General features: G+C 38.2%; 1 protein-coding gene across 15 annotated transcripts in view; it reads right to left on the bottom strand.

Moving 5' to 3' along the window:
- Window positions 1-19,057, bottom strand: part of MECOM (MDS1 and EVI1 complex locus) — a 553,621-nt gene that overhangs the window by 52,772 nt on the left and 481,792 nt on the right. For 4 of the 15 annotated variants that reach the window (XM_036243131.1, XM_036243123.1, XM_036243125.1 and 1 more), the window contains exons 1-2: window positions 9,343-10,081; window positions 6,343-6,477 (exon numbers count right to left, since the gene is read on the bottom strand). Coding sequence is in view for 2 of the 15 variants with exons in the window: in XM_036243116.1 (XP_036099009.1) it covers window positions 6,343-6,477 (135 nt within the window). In the remaining 13 variants the exon portion in view is untranslated. Of the gene's footprint in view, window positions 1-6,342; window positions 6,478-7,657; window positions 7,721-7,964; window positions 8,162-8,850; window positions 8,931-9,097; window positions 9,154-9,342; window positions 10,345-19,057 lie in introns of those variants that run through there. The other 11 variants (XM_036243129.1, XM_036243120.1, XM_036243118.1 and 8 more) reach the window with 6 other exon arrangements.

The following is a 19,057-nucleotide window of genomic DNA, read 5'->3' on the forward strand; positions in this document are numbered from 1 at the left end:
CCAATGCAAACAATCCTTACTTCCTTAGTTTCTCCAGAGAGACGGTATCCTATATTTTTTCTTTAGGGTAACAGTCTAAACTGAGAAATATCAGGTATTATCTGCTATATCTGCTTCCAAAATGAAAAATATGTATTCACTGGTTATTTGCAAGACAAAAGCATTCAAGGAGAAGTTTTGCCCCTATAGTTTCAGCTTTTGTTAATAACATGAAGAGAAAGCCTATAACTTATTGGATGAAACAAAACAGAGAGCATTGATTGTTGGTCCTAGTTTGCATAAATAGGGTAAGTGATAAAGGTCCTTTATTACACCTGGAGCCTACAGTGTACCCAGCCTGGAGGCCTTGCAAGTTGTCCCTTTAAATAATCTCTAAGGATTTCTCTACAGACCCCATAGGAAATGGCCTCAGCCACCTGTCTTTAATGTGGCCACTTCACCTGAGCCTGTGAAAACTGATCATTCTGGATGGTTTCAGGATGTTTGGGAAGAGCTCTATCATGACATGATAAGGAAGCTAAAGATCATCTTTGGGGTTTTTACTAGGCTGGAGGTTTTTCTTGTGTCTTTGACCAACATGTTTTCCGCCTTGATGACTTGAAATGCATTCTGAGGACTATCTTTTTGGCAACATTCCAGAAATAACTGAAATCTAGAATGGGTGTGATGCGTTGAGTACTTTCTAAATGAAAGGTGTTGTATACCATGCAAAGACAAATTAGTTAAAATGTGCACAGAATACTTTAGGTTATCGAACTTTCCATCTGTGGTCTGAGAATCTTAGTAAAAGTCCTAGTCTGTGCAGTTTTATGGCAGTGCTGTGTCCTGGGCATTATTATTACATGAGGAAAACTTGTTTCCTCATGTGCTGTTTGTTTTATCATGTAACTATCAAATGGCAAACTATGTCTGAGACAGTTTCATCTTCGGGTGAAGGAAGTAACCTATCAGCCAGACAACATCCCCCCTCCAAAGTCAGCTTGGGCATCGTCCACAAAGCCAGTCTCTGGGTATTGCCAGCTGGCATTCATCTTAGAACAGCAGAGCATAACTTTGGTATAAAAGTGCAACTTGACTTAAAAGCAAAGCAAAGAAAATGCCCAAAGCCAATAATAATTTCAACATCAAAAGAGACCATTGAAAATGTGGACAGAAATCCTTGTAAAGGAAGAGCACATTAACAAATTACCTGACAGTCTATGCAAACATCTTTTAAAAGTGGAAAGAGGCTAACAAATTACATTTGCTTTTTTACACAGCGGACATGCCCTTCTTTTTTGCATAAGTTGCATTCATTGAATGATGCAAGAAAACATATTTCTTTCCTCAGTAAAAAGCCAAAGAAAATAACTTGCTAATGGAGCCCATAATAAGCTTGCAATAATGAAGTGACTCCAGTGTCACAGTACTCTCAGGCAGCCACTGCTGTGGACCGAAGGAGAGAGGAGGCGGGTGTGCCCATTCAGCCATGATTGTCCTGGAAGCAGTTAAAACTTTATAAGGTAAAGCACAAACGAGAACAATGTCTGTTCCAACTGAAAACACTGTAGAATCTTGCTGCTGTTCATTAACCACAAGAGAGCTGGCAGACCCTCCTAAGTGAATTCCAACCTGGTATTCTCTGAGGGGCGCTCGTTCTTCTATATCTTATTTCTTCAAAATAGACATCAGGCATTAGAGAATCTCTTATCGACACATTTCTTTTTATTCGGAGTGAAAAGCAGACTTCTCTTATTCTACTTACTAAATACCAGCTGTCAAGGGTCCATTTAAAAATGAAAAGACTTATCACCTTGTGTAAATGACAAGATTAATAATGTCCTGGGTTTCTGAGAACTTTATTCCACTTGTAGACCATGTTAGGGCAGGCCATGAGTTTGAATGAAAGCATGTTCCTTCCTATGATGCAGAATACATACACACATATAAAATGTTACCCCAAAGCAAACACCCAGATCATTTTAATTATCATGAGTGGAAAGGCAGGTTCAAGTCTAAAAAGTCAACTTACATGAATTGTGCCTTAGTGATCTGTCTGATTATAGCCAATATAGTTTCATGAAGAAGTATTAGAGGAAAACTTGTATCCAGAGAGCTATTCCATAAGTACACAAAACTTATGAGCAAATCAGAAATGAGAACTGGCATTGTTTGAGGTGGAAAGGGGGTCTATGGGTCATCTTGCCTTTGGCCTGGGACTCAGGGGTGAGGAACCTTTTTTCTGCCAAGGGCCCTTTGGATATGTCTGACATCGTTCGTGGGCCATACAAAATTATCAACTTAAAAATTAGCCTGTTATATTTGGTCAGGCTCATTTGGTGAGGTGTGTGATGTTAGCTGGTATTGATTTTGCAGGCCTTATACAGACCTTGGGCCAGACGTTCCCCACCCCTGGCCAAAGGGTACAGAAACATGGGAGACATGAGGAAACTCATCCAAGGATGGAGAAAGAGGCAGGAGCAGAGTGACACCAAATCTAAATGCTAAAATCCACCCCTCAGAATGGTTGGTACAAGTAAGATATCTACAAGATGTCAAAGGAAAGGACATCAAATTATTCCGAATAAAAACAAAAAACCTCAGTGAATCATCTAGATGTTTGGCCAGCTTGACCTTTAACACATGGATGCTTAGAAGTAAGTAAAACCTCGGAATGATTAATACAGCGTTTTCATGCTTCCTCTGCATATCTGGCCCTCTCGAGGACCTATTCTGGAAGGAGACCTCGTCATCCAACTCTCTGCTTTTGCTCCTGCCCTGCTCTACCTCTGTGTCAGTTCTTGCTCCTGAAAGCAACCAGGGACAATTTCAGATCGTTAAAATGTAAAACTATTGAAGCACTGTCTGTTTCAGTAAAAAGTTCCAGCTCGACACTGTGCGACAAGCAGTCTGGTTATGTGGCACTGTACAGAAACTTTAAGAAATAAGGGGGAAAAAATCATTGGGACTTCAAGGGTAAAGATCCTTCAGTGTTTTTAATGCATCTACTATTTTATGACTTGAGTGTGATTATGGTCTTAATTTACTAGTATCTTTGCTGTGGCCCAATGTTACAAAGATAAATTACTATAGTTATTACAATATTTTCAGGGAGGAATAAGGATATCAGTCAGAAGCTGAAGCTACTTTGAAATTATGTTTTAGCAGTTATACCAGTATTTGCAAAATTTCTATCTCTAAAAACATCACTGCAGTAATTTTGAAAACATTAAATAAAAGGTCTAAAAACAATAAATTCAGTCCTTCTAGGCAGGATTATCAAGAAAAAATACAACTTCCACAAAGCTAACCCTGGTTTGAAAAAAAAACAAAACAAAACAAGTAAAATAAAAGAACTCACAGAAATCTATTGGAAAATATAAACTCAGAAAAATCTTCTCTAATAAAATCTCATAGAGAGGTATTAGGAAAATGTTAATTGACTGGCCTTTGTTTTTATGATACAAAATAGATTACATTCTTTATCAACTTTACTTGAAAATCAAAATCGATGCTGTTTCTCAGTCCATCACCCCCAAGCAAGTCAAATATGGGTTTTATCCAGTATACATGTTTTGACTGTCCCACTATTATAAAACTATAGTATCATCTTAGCAAGCACATTTATTCTCTGTTGCAGAACTCCTCCGCATTGTTATAGAGCATCCAAACTGCTTAAACTTGATCATTAACATTAGTATTTTTAAAAATCTGTATCTTTGTCAAGTAAACTCTAATTTACATTCTCTTGTTTTGTTTTGGGTCCTTTCCCATTATTTTTAGATACCCTAATTATTATAGTGATTAGACTACAGTTGAAAGAGTCACTGAAATTCTTCCTTTTTTATAGTCCAGGACTTACTTCTACCTGTCATGTTACTAAAATTCATTTTATGAATTTGAGTTCTATCTAAGAATTAGAGCACAGAGAAACAGTTTTTACAATTTCTTACAGTGCTTTGTTTGCTTTCGTGTTGTGCAGGTGAGCTGATGTTATTCACGTTTCATAATTACTCCTGGTCCAGGGTATCTCTTTATACCTGGATATTAAATAATATCTCACACAATGGGGGTGTCCACTGTGTGATGAGTAGTGCTTATTCACCATTTGGCAGCTCCTATGCCTCATGGAAAAGAGCGAAAAAATAGACCTAGAGAATCTCTTTAGTCAGCTCTTTTATCATTGTACCTAGTCCAACATTCACATTTCAAAGCTGTCTGGGATGGCTAGTCTTAATTGGCTTTTAGAAATATGCATACAGGCTTATAAGATGCATATGTTTAGAATATATGCATACACTATCTGGATATCTGTTCTCTTTTGTCTTGTCACTGAGCTAAGTGTGACTGTACGCCTATATGTCTATCACACAAATCTGACTTCTACCTCTGACTTTTCTCTTGTTTTTTATGGGTGAATTTACTTGACCATGTAATGTCAATTTCACAAGTATGTTATCTGATATGCACTCTATTACCATCTTAGATATCTGCCAGTATAACACATAAGTTTAAAATGAGTACTTACAGAAATAATAAGTATGTTTAATATTGGCCTTTTATGTTTTCCCTGATTAACCATTTTCCCTGGTTCTTCAGTTTTAAAAAAGTAAACATGCTATTCATTAAAGTATGAAACCAGCATATTTTCTTTTGAAAGCAATGCATTTTACAATGTGTACCTCAAAAGTAACTATGTTAAAGTTATAAATGCCTACTCTTAAAAGCAACCTAATTCAGAGTTAAGAACAGCAAAATAGTTTCCCCTTTACATGCAATTAAAATTCCCAATGACAAGAATATATTTATTATAAAATATTAGACATGTAAATAATAAATGAAAAAATGAATTAAACACCAGTTTGATTCTTCAACCACCTTTTCACTGATCCTACAACAGTTTTATCTGTGTAAGGAAACAGCTCCTATTGTCAGTAAATATGGATAGCAAGTCATTATTATGATATAATTACATTATTTCATCTTGCCTTTTGAGCTCCTCCAGTTCCTTTTTTAGGAAACATAACACGATTTACTCATTTACAACACCTATGTGTTTCCCACATCTACAAATAGTGGGTGCTCAAAAAATGTTTGTTGTTGATGGTGACAGTAACTCATATGACGGACTTGGGATATTTTCTGCTCACAATCAATAGCTAATTTAATAATGTTTTCCTTTGTCAATAATGCCTCTTGTTCTCTTACGGCAAAGGGGAAAAAACCCAATTGATTGGTTTAGTATTTTTGATATATGTTGAAGATTTTTAACCGATTCCCATTTAAACCTAATTTTACAATTTACTACTTCTTATACAGTTTAGTCAGTAAAAATTATCTGATAGCTGGTAAAATGCCAAAGAATAATCTCATAATGATGATTGAAATAGAGTCTTAGACCATATGACGCTAGCATTACTTAACAGCTTTCAATTGAAAACATCTAATTTAACCTTTTCTTTTTTCTTGGTGGTGATTTTCATGGTAGATTTGCCAAGCAACCATTTTAATATGATCTTTGAAACAAAATTTGCTTTAGGTAACCAGTGGGTTAAAAGTTATAAATAATGATAACATAATTAAATTCTAACTCAACGATGTTTATAAAACAAAAATTAACAGGCTGAACTTTTTGTTGTTTTAGGTACTGTCATACTCAGTTACAAGATTCATAACCTAACTTTATTGAGTGCAAAATATGTTTCATGATATTTTCATGATCTTATTTCATAGTTATTATTATTAAAGTTAAGCTCATTGCATAGGCCTCCATAAAGCAATTTTCAGCAGTGATATTTTTAAACTTTTCACATATACAGAAAAAGGGTATTTTGATTAATCTAAAAGTGTTTCTCATTTATAATCAGGCAAATCAATATAAAATGCATAATCAGATACTTTTACACATAGATCATACAGATATATCTACCTACTATTTCTAATAAAATCTATATAATATTTCAAGTGTATCACTTCCACTTTCTGTGTAAATTCAGTGTTCTTGATTAGCTCAATACTGTCTATCAATGTTTCCTTGCTATGATGGTAAAGAATAAAAAGTAATGAACAGCTAGCAACAATTAGTACTCAGTTTTCAAATCATTCAATCACACTCAGAAAATGAGAGCCTTTATGAAGTTTACTGGTATAAAGTGAATTAACTACCCTCAAAAAGTAGTAGTGAAAGAAAATAGTCCTGAAAATGACTTTATTCTGCATCTTACTTATATTTGTGCATTACCTTTCACCATATCAACAAACAGGCCACAAGGGTCTACTGCAGCTCACTGTTATTTTTATTCTTCAGGCTTCACTGATACTTTAGTGTTCTCAAAGAAAGACAAGAAAATCTTTACAACATACCTGATCATTTATCTGGCATGCAACGAGGTTGTGCTGATCATAACAGCCAGCGAACCTGATGTACTTGAGCCAGCTTCCTACATCTGGTTCACTAGCATCTATGCAGAACTTCACATTGCAAAACTCATCTAAGATCTAGAAGGAAGAAGATGAGAATAATCAATTTCTACATCAGTTCATTCATTAGAATGGTTAACTGCTTGAAAATATTTTATTCAATGTATATTCCCCCTTTGAATCTTTAAAAGAAAAAAGTGAGCATTAATATTAATAAAGAAGGGATGTTATCTTAAGTGACAGAGTACTGTTTTTTAAAGGAACAAAGCAATTGTGAATTATTAAAAAAACATTAATTGGTTTTAAGAAATGCTTGTTTCCTTGTTATGCATGAATGAGTACTATTGACTTAATTTTACCCAATGTGATTTTAACAAAAAAATAGCATTGAACAGTGTATATTAATATAACATTTCTAAACTAAATAATCAATATTTTAGGGTCAGATAGTCTTCACATGTAAATGTATACTTTCACATTGTTGCACTGTAAATTAATTCAATTTAAAACCTTTAATCTAAATATTATATTTATTTTCTGGTTTCATTTCACTACCATGAAATCACACCATTAATTGAAGAAGATAGTAAGATTTGTCTCATAGATGCTCCTGACCAAATTACAGAAAAGCAGATGAAAGCAAATGATTGGTAAACGCTCATGCAAAATATGGGAACTTAATGTTTTAGTTAACACATGCCAATGCATATTCAATTTTACATTTAGTAAAAAAAATAACAAAACTAGCTTGTGAACAAGTAAAATATATATAAGAATATTGCAGTAAATTGTCATCATTATATATGGTTGTGTATTGTTATTTTTCATGAGATTTTTACATTCAGCCTAACCTAAATATTAATCATTACTTAGGACACCTATTAAACAAAAATTGAAATGGTAAATGTCCACTTTTAAGGTTTTGCGTACTTAAACGTAACTATCCTGATTCACTAGCAGCAATAATGTCTGAAACATCAATATTAAAAGCTGCAGAGTTGTTGACCTGGTGGTGAATAACTAGAAAGGCTGGTAATGCTAATGTCAATCAGTTAATGCAAACTTGAGGAAGTTTCCTATCAAAGACTAAACAATACAGGCTAGAACAAAAAATAATGAATTAAATAAGCCCCACAGAACTCTGCTGTATCTCTACCTACATAAAAGTTAAAACTAAACTCTTAAGTATACAGACTAAAAGCAATTTTGCATAAAATTCAGGTAATCACTCAGTTGCAGATTCAAGTCATTAACTCACCACAAACTTCAAGAAGAAGCCCAGTGCTCTGAGGGCTCTAGTCAAGAGGCATTATGAATAAGCCTTTGGCCATGAGGCAATTAAAGAGCAATAAGTAGTCCCACAATTTAAAAAAGAAAAATCGGAACAGAAGATAGGGATAATAATTGCTACGCACAAACACACACACACACACACACACACACACACATACACACACACTTTTCCAAGGACAGTTCTTCACACTAAAAACAACAAAAAGTCTACATTAAATACTCTCTCTAGTGAGGACAGATTTTTAACAATTTCTTATTATAACATTACAAACTTTAAGTTGTTTTTTCAACTCTCAATGATGAGTAAATCAAATGGCAACTTGAGAGTCCCCCCCTCCTCAGACGTCTAGAAGGACCATAAATAACAATAGCAATACACATTTTAAAATAGTAAAAAGTTGGGATTGTTGTTTTGTTTGTTTTTTGATTTGTTTGGTTTCTAGACCTTTTGTTGTTTGTTTTCTCAACTAGGAAAAAAAAGGCAGCTCTACTGACACACTAGAGAAATATTTAATGAAGGAAATAGGGTGAAGTCAGTGAAATGCAACACCAGTTCCATTTCATATTTGCAGAAAGACGTGGAAAACTTGTTAATTTCAAAGTCAAGAATCATCTATCCCCTTAGCTTTCGAGTATTCCCTTTTGCGGGGGCAGGGAGTTAAGTATTGCATATACTACACATAAAATTTCTAGGTGTAATTTTATTCCGTGTTAACATTATTGCCATTGCCACTGTCAACAGTGAAATTAATTTAAAAACAGGTTCATTTCCAAAGAATGTCTTTTCATATATATGTTACATGATTATTCAAATATTTCACCAACACATTAACTTTCTTACTCTCAATATTCTTGCCCCAAGACAAAAGCTTGACTTTCTCTAGAAACGTATACCCCCTGGGTGAATTATTTACTTTTGATTTGCTAGTAGAACTGCGTTTGTCTCCCCCAATGTCTTAATCGTCTCGGAAATCTCGAATAAAATAAAGTAACAGCACATCTTCCGTCATCCCATCTAACACACTCCTGTGTTTTTAAAAGCTTTCAAGTTCCAGAGATAGCTTAAAAAAAAAAAAAAAAAAAGAATTCCCTTTAGGTGGACTTTAGAGAAAGGCCCTTTCAAAAAACCAACAGCAAAAGGAAAAAAAAAAAACCCACAATCTAGCCAAAGGGTCCGAGTGTGACTTTCTCTCGGAGCAGCACACGATGTTGGACAGCAAAGCTGTTACTTGGCAAGGTGGACTCGGCCGAAAGCGGCTCCAAACTCGCGTGGCCGGTGCCAGGAATTCAGATTTTGGCAACCCCACCTTCTGCGTCCCAGAGACCGACACGGACAGACACACGGAGGGAGGGGAAGCAGGAGAAGAGCGCGAGAAAGAGGCCGACAGCCGGCAGAGAGACCCACCGAAGGCCGGACGACCCACCCCGGAGACGCGTCCAGACCGCACGGTTCGCAGGAGGAACAAGGAAATCGCCAGTCCCGGCGGCGCAGATAAGCAGCAGGGCTCCGCGAGACTGCGGGCAAGTAGGAAAAGAAGGCTGGGGGCGGGGGGCGCCCCGGAGAAGGGGTGCCAAGGCAGGAAACTGTCCGAAGTTACAAACTATGCACATCGCCAAGACTTTTTTTTTTTTTTAAGTGAGTTCTCTTACCTTAAGATTGCTATGGCCTCAACTCAGCAATAAAAGGCAATCACAGAAGAATTAAAACAAACAAAATAAAATAATCAGCAGCCCCCAGCTTTCCTGCACGACAATCCTTTCAAACGATCCCGAGCCACATTTCGAGAGGTTAAAAAAGAAAGCCTCGCGTCTCGATTTCCGAATGGGTTTCTGATAACTTTGTCCGTCTCTAGGATCTGCTCGCCGGGACCACGCGTTTCAGATTTATTGTCCGCCAACAGTGTATTTTTAAAACCAGAAAAGCAGTCTCCTCTCGTCTGGGTGACCCGGGTTTGGGATGTTTTGGCTTTTTTCCCCCTTCCTAAAAGAGCTCAGAGCTATTCCTTCTGGTTCACATCACCTCCCTCTTTTCTCACTTTCTCTTGCTCTTATCAGCCCGATGTGTAATGAAAGTTATCTGAAACCCACTAAAACTTCTTCCACTTCTCTCTCCCAGTTCCAAAGGGGGGTGGGGGGGACAGGCAGGAGGAGGAGAGTTTGAAAAGGTGGGGGGCCTGGGGAGGCGAGGGAGCTCTAGCCCCCTTTCAGATCCTCCGCAGAGCCTTCCCAGGTCCTAGACCCTCACGGGATCGTCCCCTTTCGCAACTCCAAGCTCAGCCGCCGGGTTTCTGTTTCATGAACTGTCTCTTTAAAGAGGATCTGCTCGGCCATCCAGAAAGAACCCGGGGCGAGGGAGAAAGGGAGCTATCTCCCGCCGCCTAGAGTGATCGGAAGCCAGACGGGCTCCTCTTTCAGTAAATTTTTAAAGTGACAGCAGCCTCCTCTGGAGGGAGAGGTCACAAAAAGGTCGCCAAGACCTAAGTCCTATAGGGACAGACTGATTATGGATGCACCATTCCCCTTAAACATGTAGATTTCTCTGGGTAAACAACCAATGGGGAGATCTCGCCAGGCAGGATTTCTTTCCCCAGGGAAATATCCTCTGTTTCAATGTCCTGAAAGCACAAGTGTGTGTGTGTGTGTGTGTGTGTGTGTGTGTGTGTGTGTGTGTGTGTTGGGGGATGGGGGTGGGAGTGATGGGGTGGAGAAGTGCTTTCAGGGGTGTGAGGGTGTGTGCACCAAGGCTGGGGGTGGGGCGCTGGAAGGGCAAAGATGAGGTTTTGCGTAAAGGGACGCTAGCTCATGCTAAACATAATTAGTTCAGAAATTCTCAGAAAACAGCAGCCTAGGAGTGAAAAGTTGTCACGTACATTTCCAGTTTTCTAAACATCTTTTTATGTTATTACTGAAATTTGTACTCATTTATTTCCTCCATTATTAGAGTTAGGTCAGCAGAAGAGCATGTTACTTTTTCAAATCATATTTTTCTTAGAAGAATTTTAAAATCTGAAATATTATTTGTATATGATGTACCCAAATGACGTATTACAACCTTAGAGAGATTGACGATTGTTTGGTGAGTTTTTGCCATATCCTTTGATACACTAATTAAAACACTATGAACGCCGAAAAATGAAATTTAGCTACTTGACAACTCATTATTTTTAAACTTTTAACATTATAAATGCTGCTTTTGGTGATAACTACTATATGGTGATTAATAACTTTCAAATATCTATGGTCAATTTTCATCAACACGCTTCAGAAACTACATTGGACGAAAGAATATAGGGAATGCATAGCAAAATAAAAGGGTCTATGGATTTACTTCAGCCAACCTTGGAAAATTTAGTAAAAGCCGTTGGTTAAATGGAAATAACGCATTTTATCACAAATCTCCATTCATAAAAACAAATGGACAAAATCCAACTTCTCAGCTCAACAATGGAAAGTTAAGCAAAGTAAACGAGTCAAGGGACGCTTGAGGGGGAGGGGTTGAGGGAGAGGAGATGGAGAGAGCGCTTGTGTTAAACTTTATCTGCAAATGGGGACAGGTTTCCTTTTTGTTTTCTCCAAGTGCAAATAGACATGTAAATCTAGTAGATCTATATTTCCCCAAAAAGATAATTTAAAAACAAAAATAGTAACGAAAGGGAGGGATGTGGGGGAGAGAAAATGACAAGAGGTGGTGACTAATTCGTTTCGGTGCCCTGTTATCTATGACATTGAACTGTTATTTCAGATAATGGCCATTGTTTGAGGGAAAATCACACAGCAGTGGTAGGTAAGACAGGAAAAATCCTTTGTAAATAACCTAAAACCCGGTCAGATATTCCCATGGAGTTCAGCGCTTGAGAACCTTTTTAAGAGCCCCCAGTTTACTGCCATTGATTTCCTGCCCTTCCTCAACTTGCCCATTGTCAGAGCCTCCTTTTTTTTTTTTTAATTTAGCCATAAATTGGACCAGCTCGAGCTATGAGCTGTTCTATTTTCTTCCTGTCAGGATGAGGGATTTGTTTTATGATGCATTGTGTATTAAATACAAGTAATCTGGGGAACTGATTGCTTTAGACAGTGCGGCCTGATCAGGGGGCCTGAGAGCTCAGCGCCCCAATCCTCCTTCCCAACCCCACGGCCCCCACCCCCTTTACAAAACTGCTCTGAAAAGGAGGAAACGTCGATGGGTAAACAAAGGTCGTGTGGAATCAGTGGCAGGTCTTGGCTAAATTAGGATTTCGTGGAAAGGGCCTCTGAGTTTTTTCCCTTATATTAGGTTCGGGTGGGGGAGGCGGGGCGACTTTTAAGGTCTGAGTACTTGCAGGTTCAGCTCGAGGCCGGTAGATGGCGTTGCGCCCCGAATTAAGGCGCGGCGCCTGCGGCTGCAGCCACCCAGGTGAACCCGCTGCCGCCCGCCCGGCGCGGCCAGCCAGGCTTTGCCCTCCACCTTGCCCGAGATCCCGCGCCTTCCCGAGCCTCAAGCCAGGTTAAGCGCACCCTGCAGTCCAGACCCACAGTCAGGGGCCTGAGCTAAGGCTATTTCTATGTATATGAAATATTCTCTTCCCCAAATAGATCCAAAAGATTTAACACTTTCTCTCTGAGATTTTGGGAGAATTATCTAGAGAGACAGAGTGGAGAGGCAGGTAGCCCCATTATTGTTTTATTAATATCATCATCATCAATCTTGTTCTCTACTGAATACCTTGTGAGAAAGACTTAAGGAAATCATCAGAAGGACAGAGCAACTACTCAATCAAGCCCCCCCTCACCACTCCCTTCCCCCCTCCCCCCACGCTCCCTTTGATTATATAATAACTTCATGTAAAGGTAAAATCAACCCACTTTCCTTGAGGATACAACTTAAGGTTTAAAAATAGGGTCCTGAAATCCCCAAGTAGCTAAATGGGCCTAGTCTCTCAAGAAAGGAGCCTCTTGCTATTTAAATACTTAACCCTTTAGGAGATGACCCTGACCTACCTCGGGCATCAGAAGTAAAACAGAAGAGGAGACAGGGCTAGAGGAAAAGGTTTTTGCAGGGGGCTTGTTTTTTTCCCTGGTTAACTTGCTTTCCATCAGGAGAGTTCTAAAATAATAAATACTAGGAGCCAAATACCACCACCAATTCCCTTTATTCCTTGGGATTTCTGGTGAAATCTGTTTACAGTAGTTCCCAGTTACAAATTAATCTGCAAAAGCCGCTGTCTGCTCAGCAGTAATCAGTAACATGCGTGTTCTGCAGTTTTTAGCGCTGCCCTTGAAATGGGCTATTAAAAATAATGGTTTTACTATAATCTCAAACCAGCTTTAATTTGCAAACATGTATCAAGACAGATGATCTAAATATTAAGGGGATGGAATGAGAACATACTACAACAAATGTATAGCTTTGGGGAAGGCAGAAAATAGAGTGATTCATCAGCAATGTTTTAAAAGAGAATCATATTTTAAAAACATTTTTTCCAGAAGGAATGATTGTTTTTTTCTGCCCTGTTCTGTTAATTGTTGTTTACCAGGAAAAGGGAATTGGAAAATATGAGGTTTGAGTGTGAGTTGATAGATTTTCTGGGAGTTGTAAAGATCCCCCTTTGGCTGATGGCAGGGCTGGGGTGGGAGAGGTTAATGTGTTTTCTTCCTGGTTTGAAAAGGGCATAAACCCTCCTCAGGCCTCTTCCTTCCTCCCCCATCTGGGTGGATTGCAGAATCTTTAAAAGGCTCAAAGATTTCCAATAAGGCCACTGGCTCTGCCTTCATTGTGTAACTGTTTATTTAAAATAAGTCAATATATTAGTTAAAGCAGTAAGAAGTTAGTGCTCCAGTATTCAAGTGATTCCCACAAGACTGTAAGCTGATGCCTCTTTTAAGCCTTAAACTTCATGGTTGTCCCAGAAGTAAAAGTTCTGCTAATGGAGACCCTATGGGCATGGCACATTCCAGCACATCATTAAAGGAAAGAAAAGCAGTCCAGCCAAAGCCAGATGAAATGACTGCACTGTCCACTTTTAATAGGCTTCCTGTGGACAAACAGCCCTGTAACACTCTGCAGAGGACAATATTTAAAAACAAGACAACTTGCTGGCAGTTTTCAATACCATAAAGTTAATAAAGTATGTTCCCATTCACCCTGACATTATGTTTTTAGTTTATAGAGGAAAGCACTTTATAACCTTAGCCTAAGTACAGTTCCCTTAATTCTGCAGCTTTGGGTTTCTTGAGGTGGCTAAACATGCACTGAACTCCAAGCCTGACTTTTTTTGTTTTAACATTGTTTTTCTGTAGCTTTTCAAGAACATACAAGTGCAATTTTACATTTCTCAAGTGTAGTTTTTCATTCGTGGAGATCCTGTTCAATCCTGTTTCGTACAGTTCATGTCAAGAAGCATGAAATAATCTGAGAAAGTGACATTTGGCTGAAGAATAACCGCTTGCTAATTAAATTAGCTTCATGTATAGATATTGATGTGTGTTTTAAAAGAAAATCAATGCTTCCTTTTCCACGTCAGCATAGGATTTTGTAAAATTTTACCTAATCTAAGATAAGAAAAAATATGTCTGTAGAACCCAAGAAGATTCCTATATAAATATTTCTCTCAATACTGAAACTCCAGGTTTTCTCTCCACTTTCTTTCCCTCCAATTCTTGACCACCTACTATTTCTGCTCCCAAGTCTGTTTACTTAAGGAATAAACCTTATATTGAAGCATAACGTTTAGGCAAGAGAAAGCAGATGAGAAAGCCATGGTATCACAGGTAATATTTTGTTGAATTTTAATGTATATGTTTTAATCAGCGGAGTATTTCACAGTGTGGCTCCGTAAACTTGAAGGTGAATTCTGTGATGCTGGGTAGGTGAACCCAGCAAAAATGGTCCAGCACAATAAGAGTTTACAGACAAAAAGGGCCAACTATCTCTAGTCACCAATACATATCACCACTGCTCAGGAGACATATTTCTGGTTTCTCTTGATGGACTCTTTTTTTTTTTTTAATTGGGGGGAGGGGTGCTGTTTAAAAAAGAAAAGAGGAAATTAAAGGTAAAAAAAATGTAAATAAAAAATTTCCCTTGGTCTGGAAATGGGCCCGACTGAAAGCATGTTAATCTCCACCTCAGTAATTTGGTTCTCCAGGAGAAGACAGAAGCCCTGCTGCTGTGCCCTGCACTTCATAAATCACATCTTTATGTGGACAAGGTCAGGGCACCTAACAGCTCAGACATGGGCCTTTGCAGTGGCTCGAGGATTCAGGCATGTTTACTCTCCTGCTCGGCTCTCCGAGGAGTAGTCCAGCACGCTTCTAATTACTTTTGATTATTTTCATTTGCTGGGGTCAGTCTGGCTTGCCAGGGCTGCTGGAGGGTTGATTTCCTACAAATCTTGATGTCTTTGTAGGACGGCACTGTGTGCGTTCAGAATTAGCACCCCGTTATTACAGCATGGGATCCCTCATAATAGATACTGTGATATAAAAGTTTCCCCAGTGAACCATTACCTACTTCCCCATTTATTAATTAACTACACAAGCATAATCACCTATCTGATCTTTTTTATAAATGCAGACGACTTTCTTAACAGTTGAGTCTTTTATAGTATATTTGGCCAGAATGAAAGTGAAAAAACATTTTTTTTTTTTTTTTTGCTTCAACTTTAAATATATTTAGTAATGACTAGCAGCTCTTTGGAAACTAAGATGAAATACTTTGCTGAGACAACAGCTCTAGTGAATAAATTATTATACTCAAAGATTTATTTCCTAAACTCCAATTAAGGCTGCCATATTTGAATTTTTTTGTTAGGCTATTTTGATGTATTTCAGCCCTAAGCTATTACCCTGAGTGGTTATTTTGTGGCTAAAGCATAACAACAAGAAATGTATACCAACTTTAAATGAAAACACAGTGCTAAAAAACATTTTTTCAATAAAATATAGTAAAATTTTGGTAGAAAAAAGAGACAAAATACCATTATTTTTCTTTTCCTTATCCCTCCAAAGTAGATGTTAAGAGTTCTGGTATATATGTATTAAATATATATTACAGAAAAAAATAACGAGCAAATTAAATATTCACAAAAACTAAGAAGCAGATCTTACAAAAAACACATAACCTATCAATATGATTGTTTAGATAATAAGTGTTTTTAGATCACTGAGAAAAAATTACTATAATTTTATTTTGTAAAATATAACTTGGATCATGATTATAATTAGTCTTAAAAAGCCAAATCCCCCATTCTTCCTAACTTTTGATTAAAGAATTAAGGTACTAAATGCTTTTGGAATTAACCTCATCTATATAAGGAATTGTTTTTTTATTACTTACTAATTTTACTTAATTCAATCTTTCAAAACGGCATTGAGCACATTTTGCAATAACTCTAGGGTTTAATTTCTTCTCTGAGGCTTTATAAACACCATTTAAAAGTGCTAATTTAGACCCATAGTTTTGTGAAGAAAGTTAGTTGGAAGACCCTTCTCTACTGTCTCCACTCCTAGCGTGTGCCTTTGGGTAAGTCACTTAACCTTTGAGTTGATTTCCATGAAAGTTTCATAATATCAGCCTAATAGAAGTGTTGGGAAAATAAATTGGGTACTATGAGTGTGAACTGCTCTGAGTTCATGGGAACAGGTCAAAATACTGTAAGTTTCACAGTATTTGTGTTTGTGTAATGAGTTAGAACAGACTTATATACACACAGAATAAGGAAGATAGTCTGGTCTACACTTTGGGGAATGACAAAGTATATGTATTTTTCTATCCTCTTTCTTCCATTTCAATGCCAGTTGCCCTAATCCTTACCCTGACCTGTGGAAGAGAAGAATTTTAAGAAAAATGTTTTTTTTCTCTCAAGCTGTGCTACCCCCAAAGATGCCGGTCTCTGTCTGGCTTGCAGCTGAGTTTGTTCTGTCCCACCCACTGTGTTTTCTGCCAATCAGTAAGAGGGAGAGTTCTGAAACAGAGGCAAAATGCCACTGAGACCCAAGAGTCCTAAAAACTGGGGTAGGAGGCCACACATGAGAGAGAGAGAGAGAGAGAGAGAGAGAGAGAGAGAGAGAGAGAGAGAGAGAGAGACTAGTTTTAGGACAATGCTTGCTCCCAAGACCAGGAAATTTATTCTTTACAATATTCTCTGGTGGACTTTATGTGCCCAGAGCCTAACATAACACCAGAAATACATTAGGTATTCAGAATCATGCATGGCACATAACATATGATCAATAAAAAAGAGCTTTTATTATCGGTGTTACTATTATAATTTATAGTCATTTTGTTCCTCAGCCTATAATTCATTTTATCTCGATTATCTTGGACAAAATCTTATCTGTCCTTCAAGTCCCCTCTTTTTTGTGCTCACTAATTCCTACCAACCAGCTCTGACCTGTTCATACTTCACCTCAAATCACCTGTGCTTCCTACCTGGTTTATAGACAGTTCTGCCTTTGCTTACAGCTAGCTGTACCTGTAATGCTCTCGTCTTCCTTAACAGCCACTGTACGATTCTCAAGGATGGAATCAAGTTTTATCCACAAAGACATCTCCAGTAGCATCTTTTCTTAATATGCTAAATTACCTTTGAACTTGTCTTGCAAGAGAGAGTTAATTATGGTTAAGTGTATGAGGAATTGTTACATTTAATACCCAAGGGAGCTGGGCTGTTTAACCCTGTTTAGCCTTGAGAATCACCGATGCACTGATTGTTCTCTTACAGGGAATCCAGAGATAGAAATTCCTGTCACTGCTGCTTCCCAGGAGTAGTAGCACCAACTGCTCTCCCTCCCAGCCCCCAAATTTCTTTTTCTGTACCAACTACCTGCCCTTTACCTGCTGCCAATTCTGGACAACATTCTGGACTCCTCCCTTCCCCTGACCCCAGTGCATACTGTTGGTGTGGTCCATCTGTGTCTTTCTACAGGCCCGTCTCCTTCACTGCACTGGCCTAACGGAGGCCCTTATCATGGTGAGCCTGAATTTTGTGGAATCTTTCCACCAAAAATTAGTCTTCCTGAAATAACAAAGTCATAAAAATGTGTTGCTTTAGCTAAAAACAAAAGAGGTTCAAATCAAACAAAACCCACACTCACCTGCTGAAAATAAAGCCCCAAATCCAAAATGCAGTCTCCTCTACAATTTGACATCAATGTATCTTTCCAGGCTCATTTACGGTTTCTTCCCTGCACACAAATCGCGACCTCTGATTAACGACTGGGGATACAAGCAGAATCTTGGCCCTTTACCCGTGTTCGCGCAGGCCCTACACTTTCCTTATCTCTGATCTTCACAGCATCCAGAGGATGCAACAACAGATCAAGGAGATGAGTAACAGTTCTGTTCATCAGGCTGATCCACAGCCCCCCAAGCTTCCTTCTTTGAAATTATTACAATACTAACTATTAAAATCATTTACTAGTCAGTCATGATATTTAGGTTCATTTGGGATATTTCTGTTATCTGCCGAACTGTCTATAAGCGGCTTGGTGGCAAGAAATGTCCTTCACACCAGTGTTTTCTAATCAGGGACTTGTTACCAGGTATTTCCTGGAAAACATGTTCTATACCCAAAAGAGGTAAAGACAGCTCCCTCTTGGAGCTGCACAGTGAACACAAATATAGCCAATGCTTTAAGACTCTCAGAGTCTAAGAAGTCCTTCTGCGAAGGATTTGGCATGTTTAATGGGGCACAGAGTCACAGATAGGTAACTACACATGAAAGCCCCTTTCCCCTTCTACTGGAACACCCAAGGGGAACAGTTTTGGAAATAAAACTTCACATTACTTAGCGTCGGTTTCAGCAAAGTATACAGGCCTTCCCCTACACAGTTTTCTATCAATTGACTGTTTTTCAGCTCTTGCTCAAAAATGTTAACTACAAAATAGTAATAGAAAAACAGAAAGAAAATCAAGCCTCAAGTTTTCATTCAACTCGAAAGCATTCGAAAGGTCTATCAAGCTCACAAAGTAGGTTATCAGTAAACTCTAGCCAGTCGATTCTTGGCCTGTGAAGTGCTGTCATTGTATTTGAGTATATGGCATGAAAACCTTCCAAAGGAATGTGCGTAGTCTCATTTCAACATCAACCCACTCCTTCCTACCCTCTTCCATTACAAGCCCTTCTAAAACACAGATTTCACCATGGGCATTCTTACAAGCAATGTTTTCGATTATTCAGGTCTCTCTTAATAAGTTTTGGCATTATCTAGATATGTATTTCTCCCGGAGAAAGAAAAGCAGTTGAGTCAATCTCAGCCTGAGGATGCCTGCATTAAATGTTTAAGAATTTGCCTTTTCTCCAGTTTGAGACTGGGTTCATGTGTTGCGCCTGCCGATGGCTGTCTAACCGCTAAATTGAGTGGACATTGAATCCGATGGCATACG

The sequence above is a fragment of the Molossus molossus genome, unplaced genomic scaffold (genome assembly GCF_014108415.1).
Source record: "Molossus molossus isolate mMolMol1 unplaced genomic scaffold, mMolMol1.p scaffold_m16_p_5, whole genome shotgun sequence".
Lineage (NCBI taxonomy): Eukaryota > Metazoa > Chordata > Mammalia > Chiroptera > Molossidae > Molossus > Molossus molossus.